Raw genomic sequence first — 14,406 nt, 5'->3', positions numbered from 1 at the left:
TAACCGTTTTTGAGGAATAAAATGTTAGAATAAAATCAAGCAAATTATATATGAACAAATCCCTCTGTAAAAACCTTATAGTCAGGAATAAAAATGTAAAGTGTGGTGTGTGTAAGTGCTGCTGAAGTGGAGATTTATGGCTCAGTGTAGGAGTAAAAACTCTTGGCCTTTAAAAATCTGCATTGTAATTGAAATCTATTGACACAAATAGATAAAGTGCTATAAAAGAAACACTTAACAGTGTCTTTTGGGTGTTTTCTTTTCACTAGTCTGAAAAAAACACTTTATGAAACACTAAAAAGCCCAAAATCTCAAACTTGACAGGTGCATCAAAATAGTGTTTTTGCCTGCAGTGTCTCCTCTTAAGAACATTTAATAAGTGTTTAAGTGAAGCAGGCCTGACGAGGCTCTTACTTGAGCTGCGCTGGTTGTTTCTGTGATCCGGTTCCGCTGGCGGGAATGGGACCGGGCTGGAAAGCCTGACTGGGCGAGGTAGTGGCAGATCGGGCGCGCTGAGGAGACGCCTGACCCGACTGAGACGGAGAAGCAGAGCCTGAACGAGGACCACCTGAGGAACAAAAATGTACAGAATGTAATTTACTCACCCTCTTGTCATCCAAGATGTTCATGTCTTTCTTTTTTCAGTCGTAAAGAAAAAATGTTTTTTGAGGAAAACATTTCAGGATTTCTCTCCATATAGTGGACTTCTATGGTGCCCTGAGTTTGAACTTCCGAAATGCAGATTAAATGCAGCTTCAAAGGACTCTAAACGATCCCAGCCGAGGAAGAAGAGTCTTATCTAGCGAAACGATCAGTTTTTTTTATTTTTATTAAATTTATATACTTTTTAACCTCATACGATCATCTTGTCCAGCTCTGCGTGAACTGTGTACTCCGGTTCAAGACAGTTAGGGTATGTCGAAAAACTCCCATCACATTTTCTCATTGGCGAAAATCATTAGGATATTAAGTAAAAATCATGTTCCGTGAAGATATTTAGTAAATTTCCTACAGTAAATATATCAAAACTGAATTTCTGATTAGTAATATGCTTTGCTAAGAATTTCATTTGGACTACTTTAGAGGCGATTTTCTCAATATTTTTTTTGCACCCTCAGATTTTCAAATAGTTGCATCTCGTCCAAATATAGCTTATTTATTCTGCTTTTTAACGAATGCTTATATAATATAGTCATGAAAATTATGGAATTGTGGACAATTATTTATTAACAGTATTTAAAATCACATTCAAAGTATTTAAAATAAAGTGCAACAGATGCTTCTATAATGCATATATCTGTGTTATTTTAGTATTGAATTGAATTGAATTAATATACCACTATAGTTTTTGCTGATATTTTGAATTTGATTTTAATTTTATATTTCTGTTTTTGAATTTTAGTTAATTTTGTTAAAGTTTTTATTAGTATTTAGGGAATCAAGAAATGTTGGCTTTAGCAACTTGCTGTAATAAAATAAATACAAATAAAAATAATTTTATTTCACTTAACATTAATTTTGTTTCAAGTAATGAATTTTGCATGGCTTTGATTTTAGCCAATGATAATAACCCTGCTTACATCTGTACCTTACACGTGTGTTTCACATGATTTGAAATAAAAATTATTATTATTATTCAATATTTTTTTGCACCCTCAGATTTTCAAATAGTTGTATCTCAGCCAAATATAGCTTATTTATTCTGCTTTTTAAGGTGATGTATCTAAAAAAAACTGGTTTTATGATCCAGGGTCACATTTTATTTTTATCATTTTTTTTTCTCTGTTGTTTGTCATTTTTTCTGGTGCATTTTATCTCATTTTCTCCTCAAACTTCAAAATCATCCCACATCGCTGTTTTATCCTTTTTTGTAAAGGGTGTTTCATATTCTTAAACACTGGGTCGGTACTTCTGCAGCGATGGAGGATGATTTTGAAGTTGGAGGAGAAAATGAGAATGAGTTTCTCGACAGGGTTCACACAGAGCTAGATGAGCATTTGAGTTTAAAAAAGTATACAAATTTTTTTTTTTTTTTTTAAATATCAGATCGTTTCGCTAGATAAGACTCTTCTTCCTCGGCTGGGATCGTTTAGAGTCCTTTGAAGCTGCATTTAAACTGCATTTTGGAAGTTCAAACTTACAAGTCCACTATATGGAGAACATTCCTGAAATGTTTTCCTCAAAAAACATAATTTATTTACGAATGAAGAAAGAAAGACATGGACATCTTGGATGACAATGGCGTGAGTAAATGATCTGTAAATCTTCTGACATGTGTGTTGTTCACCTGGAGCTCGTCGGGGTTGAGTGGTCTGTGGTCCAGGTTGAGTCTAGAGACACACACAGGTGTTAATCTCCACAGACTGATGCTCAGGTTGAGAGGAAGTGAATGTGTGACTGCGGTACCTTAGTGGACGTGAGCGGCGTTGTGATTCCTAGCAGAGCGAAGGCCATCTTACTCATGACCAGATCACAGATCAGCTGCCGGTCCTCCTCCACATGTTCACCGATCAGCGGCATCGAGCTGTCCATCACCTGACCATCACACACACAGCTCACATTTAACAAAGCAAAGGCCATTAGGGTTGTTTCGCACTGTGACAAACTCAACACTGCATGCAGCAGACTCAGATTAAACATAAAGGATTTGTCTTTATGTGCATGGGTCAAAATGATAATTTTTCATTTTATGCCAACAATCATTAGGATATTAAATAAAGATCATGTTCCATGAAGACATTTTGTAAATTTCTTACCATAATATGTGACCCTGGAGCACAAAACCAGTCTTAAGTCGCTGGGGTATATTTGTAGCAATAGCCAAAAATACATTGCATGGGTCAAAATTATTGATTTTTCTTCTATGCCAAAAATCATTAGGATATTGAGTAAAGATCATGTTCCATGATGATTTTTTGCAAAATTCCTACTATAAATATATCAAAATGTAATTTTTGATTAGTAATATGCATTGTTAAGAACTTAATTTGGACAACTTTAAAGGTGATTTTCTCAGTCTTTTGATTTTTTTGCACCCTCATATTCCAGATTTTCAAATAGATGTATCTCGGCCAAATATTGTCCTATCCTAACAAACCAGACATCAACAGAAAGCTTATTTATTGAGCTTTCATATGATGCATACATCTCAGTTTTGTAAAATTTAACCTTATGACTGGTTTTGTGGTCCAGGGTCACATATGACTAGTAATATGCATTGCTAAGAACTTCATTTGGACAACTTTAAAGGTGATTTTCTTAACATTTAGATTTTTTGCACCCTCAGATTGCAGATTTCCAAATAGCTGATTCTCGCTCAAACATTGTCCTCTCCTAACAAATGGAATGCTTATTTATTCAGCTTTCAGATAATGTGTAATTTTGACTCTTATGACTATTTTTGTGATCTAGGGTCACATTTTATTTTGATTGTGTATGTTTTTCATGATTTCTGGTGTGTATTATGTAGCTCTGTATTATTTGTTTTATTGTGAAATGTGAAAATTGGAATAAAAATGATAATAATAGCTTCATGTCAAATTAAATCGTAATAAACTTGTATTACTTGAAACAAACAAATAAATAAATGAATAAATGCTTATGTAATATAGTCAGAGACAATTATTTACTAAAATAATGCTACTATAATGCATATATATAGTATAACTGATATACCACTATAAATTTTGTTAATATTTTGAATTTGATTTAATTTTTTGAATTGTAGTTAATTTAGTTAAAGTTTTTTTTGTGTGTGTGTTTTGTCACATTTAGTAGTTCTTCATTACTATTTAACACTTTTAGTTTTAGTTATTTTCGGGAAACAGGTAATGTTGGCTTCGGCAACTCGCTGTAACAAAATAAATAAAAATAATTTTATTTCAGTTAACATTCATTTTGTTTCAAGAAATGATTTTTTATGGCTTTAGTTTTTGCTAATGATAATAACCCTGCTTACAACTGTACTTTACAAATGTTTTTCACATTATTTTAAGTAAAAATGATTAATATTATTATTATTTTTTTTTTTATACAGAAAACAGAGCTGATGTCCTACAGACTGCAGTGATTTTCTGCATCCACTGAGAGGCGCCAGTGACCCACAAACACACACCAACGCTTAGTTTTTATTAATATAATGTCAGTTTTAGTTGTAGTTATTTTAGTAAATCAAGTTTCACTAAATGGAATATGTTTCTGTTTTATTTTAAGCTCATGTTTATTTTATTTCAAGTAACCAAATGTTATTTCAATGTTTTTTGACTCTTTTGTAAAGACTGAATTCAAAAAAGAAAATGAATATCATACTTTTTAGCTGTTTTAGTTTATTGTAATGCTTCTTATTTTAAATCAGGTAAGTAATTTTGTGTACAGTCGTGGCCAAAAGTTTTGAGAATTGCATAAATATTAGAAATTGGAAAAGTTGCTGCTTAAGTTTTTATAATAGCAATTTGCATATACTCCAGAATGTTATGAAGAGTGATCAGATGAATTGCATAGTCCTTCTTTGCCATGAAAATTAACTTAATCCCCCAAAAAACTTTCCACTGCATTGTTAAGAAGACTTCAGGGCGTCCAAGAAAGTCCAGCAAGCGCCAGGATGGTCTCCTAAAGAGGATTGAGCTGCGGGATCGGAGTGCCACCAGTGCAGAGCTTGCTCAGGAATGGCAGCAGGCAGGTGTGAGCGCATCTGACACACAGTGAGGCCAAGACTTTTGGAAGATGGCCTGGTGTCAAGAAGAGCAGCAAAGAAGCCACTTCTCTCCAAAAAAAACATCAGGGACAGATTGATCTTCTGCAAAAAGTATGGCGAATGGACTGCTGAGGACTGGGGCAAAGTCATATTCTCCGATGAAGCCTCTTTCCGATTGTTTGGGGCGTCTGGAAAAAGGCTTGTCCGGAGAAGAAAAGGTGAGCGCTACCATCAGTCCTGTGTCATGCCAACAGTAAAGCATCCTGAGACCATTCATGTGTGGGGTTGCTTCTCATCCAAGGGAGTGGGTCACTCACAATTTTGCCCAAAAACACAGCCATGAATAAAGAATGGCACCAAAACACCCTTCAACAGCAACTTCTTCCAACAATCCAACAACAGTTTGGTGAAGAACAATGCATTTTCCAGCACGATGGAGCACCGTGCCATAAGGCAAAAGTGATAACTAAGTGGATCGGGGACCAGAACGTTGACATTTTGGGTCCATGGCCTGGAAACTCCCCAAATCTTAAAACTTGTGGTCAATCCTCAAGAGGCGGGTGGACAAACAAAAACCCACTAATTCTGACAAACTCCAAGAAGTGATTATGAAAGAATGGGTTGCTATCAGTCAGGATTTGGCCCAGAAGTTGATTGAGAGCATGCCCAGGTCCTGAAAAAGAAGGGCCAACACTGCAAATACTGACTCTTTGCATAAATGTCATGTAATTGCCGAAAAAAGCCTTTGAAACGTATGAAGTGCTTGTAATTATATTTCAGTACATCACAGAAACAACTGAAACAAAGATCTAAAAGCAGTTGAGCAGCAAACTTTGTGAAAACTAATATTTGTGTCATACTCAAATCTTTTGGCCACGACTGTACATTAGGGTTAGGGTTAGAATCACTGAAAAAACATCATTCAAAGTGGAGTTTAACTAACACTAAACTTACACTAAAATTACTTTTAAAAGTAACGCATTACAATCTTATGTTACTCTATGAAAAAGTGACTACTTAGTTACTTTTTATGGAAAGTAACACATTATGTTACTTTTGTGTTTTTTTTTTTGGTCACCTGAACTGGGTTTATAAAAGTAATATTTTTGCAAACTCTAAAAGCCCTTTTACACCAAAAGTAAAATGAATAAGCCTCAGCTCAAAGGAAATTTCTCTTAGAACAGGACAGGAGAGCTGTCAGTCAATAGATGGAAAACAAAGTAACTTGGATATTCTCTGATTACATAACTTGTGTTACTTTCTCAGCACTTTATGAATGATTAAGCAGAAGCCACTGGAGCATCAGGACCATCTGACAGATCTGCATGCAGGGCATTGTGGGTAAATGTAATGCACTGTGGGAAAGGTCAGACCTCTATGATGTAGTCCTTCCCGTCTTTGCCGTGGACGGCTTTGACCGCGCAGATATCCAGACCTCCGAACATCTCCGCACACGAGTCCACCCACAGACGATACCTGCGGACACACCAAACAATCAGCTGACCGTCACACCTGCTGTCATCAATCAGTGAGTGAGTGAGTGATTGACACCTGTCAGTCATGGCGATCTGCTCCAGCATGGCTGAACCTGTGTTGGCCTTCCAGTTCCCTGAGATGGACGTCCTCCTGAAACAAACTCACATCCATCACTTCCATCATAGTTAAATAGCTATTATACTGTTTAGTTCATCTTGAAAAAATGAAGCATATTCATAAACCCTTATGTGACCCTGGAGCACAAAACCAGTCTTAAATAGCAATAGCCAAAAATACATTGTATGGCTCAAAATTATACATTTTTCTTTTATGCCATTCTTTTAAGATCATGTTTCATGAAGATATTTCCTACCGTAAAGACGCTGCCACTTAAAAGCTTGGGATCAGTAAGATTTTTAATGTTTTTTATTTTTTCCATTTAAGTTCCATTTATTTGATCAAAAATACAGACAAAATAATATTATGAAATATTATTGCAATTCAAAATAACAGTTTTTTAGTTTAATAATGTTTCAAATATATATATATGTTTTTTTCTGTGATGCAAAGCCGAATTATTATCAGCATTTACTCTAGTCTTCAGTCACATGATCCTTCAGAAATCATTCTAATATACTTATTTATTACTTTTATTATCAATGAGAATGATTTCTGAAGGTTCGTGTGACACTGAAGGCTGCAAACAGTGCTGCTTAATATTTTTTTGCAACCTGTGATACTTTTTTTCAGGATTCGTTGATGAATAAAAAGTTAAAAAGAACAGCATTTATTTAAAATAGAAATCTTTTCTAACATTATAAGCCTTTACTATCACTTTTTTAATCAATTTAACACGTCCTTGATGAATAAAAGTATCATTTCTTTCAGAGAGAGAAAGAAAGAAAAAAATGACTGACCCCAAACTTTGAACGAGATGTTTATTGTTGTAAAAGTTTTTTATTTTAAATAAAGGCTGTTCTTTTTTTAACGTTTTATTCATCAAAGAATCCTGAAAAAAGTATCACAGGTTCCAAAAAAGAAAAAAAAAAAACAGTTTCCAGCACTGATAATAAATCAGTATATAAGAATGATTTCTGAAGGATCATGTGACACTGAAGACTAAAGTAATGATGCTGAAAATTCAGCTTTGCATCATAGGAATAAATTATATTTTAAACTAGAAAATCACTATTTTAAATTGCATTAACATTCTGTATTTTTAGTCAAATAAATGCAGTCTTGATGAACAGAAAAGTCTCCTTTAAAAAACAATCTTACTTTTGAGTGGCAGTGTATATCAAATGTTAATTTTTGATTAGTAATATGCATTGCTAAGAACTTCAGTTGGACAACTTTAAAGGTGATTTTCTTAATATTTAGATTTTTTTGCACCCTTAGATTCTAGATTTTTAAATAGTTGTATCTCAACCAAATATTGTCCTATTCTAACAAACCAAACATCAATGGAAAACGTATTTATTCAGCAATTGACCCTTATGTGTGTGTGTGTGTGTGTGTGTGTGTGTGTGTGTGTGAATATTCAGATGTATCTCTTTTTGTAATCATTAACATTTTCATACGTAACTGTAATTTAATTACACATTTTTCTCAGTAACTGTAACATTGTATTTATTTTCTATTTAAATGACGTAACTCCATTATATCTAACTAGTTACTCCCAGCACTGCTGTTACATCATCGGTTTTTTGGTGTAAACTGTGTGTTTTGCTTTCTTTCTTTTATATTCATGTATTCTTCATTCATTTTATTAGTCCATTTAATTATAATCAATTATAACAATCATTTATATATCCATTTCATTGATTTATGCACTGATTAGTCATGGCTGTGTGTTTCAAGGGCTGTTTGTCTTCATAAATACGAGATAAATGGCAATGTTTATGGAAACTCAAGGAAATGTTGTTTTGAAGCAGTCTGGTATAACACTACTGGTTTGTGTTGGTCAAAGCCAGAACACTGAAAGATACACAACTAAGATACAATAAACTCCTTTTTACCATCATCACTTTGTCTCCTGCATCGGCTCTTCTTTGGCTTTGCTTAGTCAACTTTTTGGCTGATAGAAGCCTGTTAATACAGTTCTGGCTACCAGACAGCACTTGCGTTATTAGGCTGAATAGTCGTTCTGTTACCAGACAAACAGATATTTTCTGACAGGATCTGGCGTCCAGGTTGGATATGATATTTCTGGCATGAGGGCATAATCTAAAAGGGGTGATTCATGCGTAATTTAACATTTCAAAGCGTTACTCTTTTTTTTTTTTTTTATATAAAACAGACTTTAATGCAGTAATCCTGTGGTACAAACATGCTACTCAAAATTCAAAACTTTGCTTTTTTCACATTTGTTGGGACCCTGGACCACCTGAAATTGAAATTTCATCACCTGAAAGCTGGATAAATACGTTTTCCATTGATGTCTGGTTTGTTAGGATAGGACAATATTTGGAAATCTAGAATCTGAGGGTGCAAAAAAATATAAATATTGAGAAAATCACCTAGTAGTCCAAATGAAGTTCTTAGCAAATGGATATTACTAATCAAAAATTAAGTTTTGATATATTTACAGTAGAAAATTTACAAAATATCTTCATGGAACATGATCTTTACTTAATGTCCTAATGATTTTTGGCATAATTTTGACCCATACAATGTATTTTTGGCTATTGCTACTTACGACTGTTTTTGTGCTCCAGGGTCACATTTTAGATTTAGCTGCTATGTTTAAATTTTCATTACTTAATTAGTTGTCTTTTTTTTAATATGTCCATATAGTTTTTATTATTTTTTATTTGTTACTTTTAGTTTATTTAGTTATTTTATATATTTATATTTTTATTATATATATATATATATATATATATATATATATTTATTTATTTATATGTTTGTATTTTTGCTTTTTTTTGTAGTTGTTTTTAATATGTCCATATAGTTTTTATTATTTTTTATTTGTTACTTTTAGTTTATTTAGTTATTTTATATATTTATATTTTTATTATATATATATATTTATATGTTTATATTTTTGCTTTTTTTGTAGTTGTTTTTAATATGTCCATATAGTTTTTATAGTTTTTACGGTTACTTTTAGTTAATTTAGTTATTTTAGTTGTTAAAAAAATTAACTATATATATATATAATTTTCATTTTAGCTCACAATAATGCCTGCCAACTAAGTAACTAATATAAATAAATATATAAATAAATATGTATATGTTCATTACCATTAGTTAATGAATTACTGTCAAAAATGACTGTGGATATTAGCAATGGATATTACTAATCAAAAATTAAGTTTTGATATATTTACAGTAGAAAACTTACAAAATTTCTTCATGGAACATGATCTTTACTTAATGTCCTAATGATTTTTGGCATAATTTTGACCCATACATTGTATTTTTGGCTATTGCTACCTACGACTGGTTTTGTGCTCCAGGGTCGCATCTTAGAATTAGTTTCTATGTTTATATTTTCTCTTTTCACTTTACACTAGTTAATTAGTTGTCTTTATTTTTTTTATTTGTTTATTTATTTTAATATTTTTAATATTTATAAATTTTTATTATATTTATTTTTTATTTTATTATATTTTTACGTTTTTTTTTTTTTTCATTTGTTACTTTTAGTTTATTTAGTTATTTTAGTAGTGAGTTAGTAGTAGTATAAACATTTTAAAGTATTTTGTGGTCCGAGATGGTTTTAATTTTAGCTAACAAAAATGCCAGCCAACTAACTAACTAATATAAATAAATATTACTAATCACAAATTAAGTTTTGATATATTTACAGTAGGAAATTGACTAAATATCTTCATGGAACATGATCTTAACTTAATATCCTAATGATTTTTGGCATAATTTTGACCCATACAATGTATTTTTGGCTATTGCTATAAATATAACCGTGCTACTTAAGACTGGTTTTGTGCTCCAGGGTCACATTTACATTAGAAAAATATTTTAGTTAGCACTGTTTTATAAAATAACAATTCTTCAGGTCCAAACGGACCCAGAATAATAAAATAGCACAGATGAACACACGTGGGTCCAGCATCTTTCACATGGCTGCATCACATCTGTCCAGTGCCACACCACTGGCGACTCTGGTTACCCACAAACCCCAGAAGACGCCAGTGCAGGGCGGAACGCTTCACACACACACACACACACACACACACACACACACACACACACACACACACACACACACACACACACATGCGTGTTCTCACATGTAGGCTTTGTAGTTGCTGCCGATCTTCTGGATGCGGATGTCGTATTTGGAGTCGACGAAGGGTTCGGCCGTGGCGTAGGTTTTAGCGATGGCCACCACGCTGGTGATGTCCTGAAAATCATTGGCCGTCTCCACCTTTATCTGCCACACAAACACAAATCACACATTACCCACAATCCACAGTTCACTCTTTAGCATACTAATCATTACCAAAAAATATTACTATGATAATATAGTTTACAACTATATGCATAAGTGAGTCTTTTTAGTTGGACATTATTTCAAAGTGCATTCACTTTTGAGTTTTTGACAATCGCTAGGACACATTTCTCAATACTTAGGTCACTTTTTCAGAACTCTTCTCATTGCTTTGGCACAAAATGCATCCTTTGACGACATTTGTCAAATTACATTCATTCTTTTATCAAAGACCAACAAAAATGTATTTTTCAAACAAGCCGATTTGCACGTTTACATACTGTTTTAAAAACAGGTTTCAAAACTTAAAGTCAAAACTTAGCACAGTACAAAAATGAATGAGACAGAAATTTAACATTTCTACTGTATTATCCGTGGAAGCCTATTTTCGACACTGAATAAAAAAAAAACGTTATTGCAACTTGTTATCTCACAATTTTGACTTTTTTTCTCAGAATTGTGAGATATAAACTCGCAATTCTGAGAAATGAAGTTGCAATTGTGTGATATAAAAAAAGGGAACTGACTTTTTATCTCGCAATTCTGACTTTTTTCTCACAACTGTGAGATATAAATGCACAAAAGCGAGTTATAAAGGCAAAATTGTGAGATTTAACTCGCAATTCTGAGAAATAAAGTCAGAATTGTGGGATATAGACTCAAAATTGTGAGAAATAAAGTCAGAATTGCATGATATAAACTCGCAATTGTGAGAAAAAAAGTCAAAATTGCGAGTTTATATCTCACAATTCTGACTTTATTTCTTGCCATTTTGAGTTTATATCCCGCAATTCTGACTTTATTTCTCACAAATTTGTGCATTTATATCAGAATTGTGAGATGTAAACTAGAAATTGCGAGGAGAAAAAGTCCGAATTGTGAGATAAGAAGTCGCAATTACCTTTTTTATTTTTAATATACAAAATGTACTGACCCCAGACTTTTAGATGGAAGTTTATATTATTACAAGAGATTTCTATTTTAAATAAAGGCTGTTTTTCACAGGTTCCAACAAAATATTAAGCAGCACAACTGTTTCCAACATTGATAATAAATCAGCATATTAGCATGATTTCTGAAGGATCATGTGACACTGAAGTCTGGAGAAATGATGCTGAAAATTCAGCTTTGATCACAGAACTAAATTAGATTTTAAAATATATTCACATAGAAAATCATTATTATAAATGTAAATAATATTTCACAATATTACACTTTTTTCAGTATTTTTGATCAAATAAATGCAGCTTTGATGAGCAGAAGAAACATTTTTTAAAAGCATTAAAACTCTTACTGATCCCAAACTTTTGATTGGCAGTGTACATGTCTTTTATTTATTACAAAACCAGTCATTTATGTGAAACAGAGTTCTGCTGAACATCTGCAGGTACTTTCCAGTGTTTTTTATAGGAAATAACAGACAATGATGTGACATGAACATGACCCTGTGACACCACGACCCCTTCGACCCCGACTGTGCAATGACTACGGAACAATTTCTGATGCGTCTCTTCTGCTCAGCAAGTCTGCGTTCATTTGATCAAAAATACAGTAAAAATAGTGAAAATATTTTCTCATTTAAAATAGCTGTTTTCTATGTGAATATCTGTTAAACTGTAATTTTTTTTCTTTGATCAAACCTGCATTTTCAGCAGTTTTCAGTGTCACATAATTTTTCACAAATCATTCTAATATGCTGATTTGCTGCTTAAAAAAACATTTAGGGTTATTATCAGTGTTGAAAAATGTTATACATTACCATTAAGAAGTTTAGGATAAATAAGACAGTTTATAAAGAAAAGTGAGAAAGATACCAAAGATACTATTGAACACTCTATTCATCTTGAAAAATCATTGGTGCACAGTATGTAAATAAACTAAGAAGCTCAGGAGAATCAGATTAAACACATCTGACGACTTTAAAGACAAACTGATGAAAACCAACGAGTGATGACATTAAGAAGTGATTGGGAAACGTCAGTTCACTTTAGAAGATTCTGGAAAACCCCATCATACTGTACCTCCACCCAGACCTCAGAGACACTGATCTGAGATCATGAGAGGAACAGACCTCCACCCTCACACTTACACACTTACACACACACACACACACACACACACACACACACACACACACACACTTACACACACACACACACACACACACACACACACACACACACTTCACAGCTTCACAGACGGCCAATCAGGATGCAGTATGCACGATGACATCACCAGGTCCTACCTTGCCCATGCCGGCGTAGGCGTGTCCCATCTTCACCACGACTGGGAATGATGCGGCGGGCAGCTGGAGGAGAGAGGAGAGAGCAGAGGTATTTTAGGCTGATGTTGGTTTTATCGTGACTGGAATGTTCTGGGAAAGCCATGTGAGGAAACGAATCACCACCACAGGCGGACGCCCAACAACAGGGCGTTCAGACACACCTGATCAACACACACACACACACACACACACACACACAGTCTGAATCAGTCTGAGACTCATTATGAGGCCGGAGCAGAAAGACCAACTCATTTCTCTTTTTCAACTGTCGAGAGTGACGCTGCGCTTTCACAACAGATGAAAGGACTTTATCAGTGAACATTACCTCACCAGAGGGATGAAGACTAAACCCGACGCGTCATTGAACAAACAAAGCCATTCTGCATAAACACAAGCTATTTCTAGCACTTTGACTACATTCCATCCACAAAAGAACATGACTATATTGCAGAAAAGTACATATGAATAAAAGTACATTTACAAAATTTAACTTTCAAAAGTAGAACAGCGTTTTAGTGACAAGTTGAATTTTTTTTTTTAAATCTAAAATTACGAGATAAAAGTTGGAATATTTTGAGAATAAATATATTTCAACTTTCTTCTCATAGTATTCCGACTTTATTCTTGTAGTATTCTGACTTTATTCTCATAGTATTCTAACTTTATTCTCATAGTATTCCGACTTTATTCTTGTAGTATTTCGACTTTATTCTCATAGTATTCTGCCTTTATTCTCATAGTATTTCGACTTTATTCTCATAGTATTCTAACTTTATTCTCATAGTATTCCGACTTTATTCTTGTAGTTTTTCGACTTTATTCTCGTAGTATTCTAACTTTATTCTCATAGTATTCCGACTTTATTCTTGTAGTATTTCGACTTTATTCTCATAGTATTCCGACTTTATTCTTGTAGTATTCCGACTTTATTCTCATAGTATTCCGACTTTATTCTAGTAGTATTCCGACTTTATTCTTGTAGTATTTCGACTTTATTCTCATAGTATTCCGACTTTATTCTTGTAGTATTTCGACTTTATTCTCATAGTATTTCGACTTTATTCTCGTAGTATTCTAACTTTATTCTCATAGTATTCCGACTTTATTCTTGTAGTATTTCGACTTTATTCTCATAGTATTTCGACTTTATTCTCGTAGTATTCTAACTTTATTCTCATAGTATTCCGACTTTATTCTTGTAGTATTTCGACTTTATTCTCATAGTATTTCGACTTTATTCTCGTAGTATTCTAACTTTATTCTCATAGTATTCCGACTTTATTCTTGTAGTATTTCGACTTTATTCTCATAGTATTCCGACTTTATTCTTGTAGTATTTCGACTTTATTCTCATAGTATTCCGACTTTATTCTTGTAGTATTTCGACTTTATTCTCATAGTATTTCGACTTTATTCTCGTAGTATTCTAACTTTATTCTCATAGTATTCTGCCTTTATTCTCATAGTATTTCGACTTTATTCTCATAGTATTCT

The 14,406-nt window shown here is 33.2% G+C and overlaps 1 protein-coding gene across 1 annotated transcript in view; it reads right to left on the bottom strand.

Moving 5' to 3' along the window:
• Window positions 1–1,454: 1,454 nt before the first annotated feature.
• Window positions 1,455–14,406, bottom strand: part of LOC141333403 (synapsin-3-like) — a 64,919-nt gene continuing 51,967 nt past the window's right edge. Inside the window, exons 8-14 of the mRNA XM_073838388.1 lie at window positions 12,874–12,936; window positions 10,429–10,571; window positions 6,245–6,319; window positions 6,067–6,169; window positions 2,407–2,535; window positions 2,288–2,330; window positions 1,455–1,465 (exon numbers count right to left, since the gene is read on the bottom strand). Of these exons, the coding sequence (XP_073694489.1) occupies window positions 1,455–1,465; window positions 2,288–2,330; window positions 2,407–2,535; window positions 6,067–6,169; window positions 6,245–6,319; window positions 10,429–10,571; window positions 12,874–12,936 (567 nt within the window). The remainder of the gene's footprint in view (window positions 1,466–2,287; window positions 2,331–2,406; window positions 2,536–6,066; window positions 6,170–6,244; window positions 6,320–10,428; window positions 10,572–12,873; window positions 12,937–14,406) is intronic.

The sequence above is a fragment of the Garra rufa genome, chromosome 4 (genome assembly GCF_049309525.1).
Source record: "Garra rufa chromosome 4, GarRuf1.0, whole genome shotgun sequence".
NCBI classification, from domain to species: Eukaryota; Metazoa; Chordata; class Actinopteri; order Cypriniformes; family Cyprinidae; genus Garra; species Garra rufa.
This window is presented reverse-complemented; position numbering and strand designations above follow the sequence as displayed.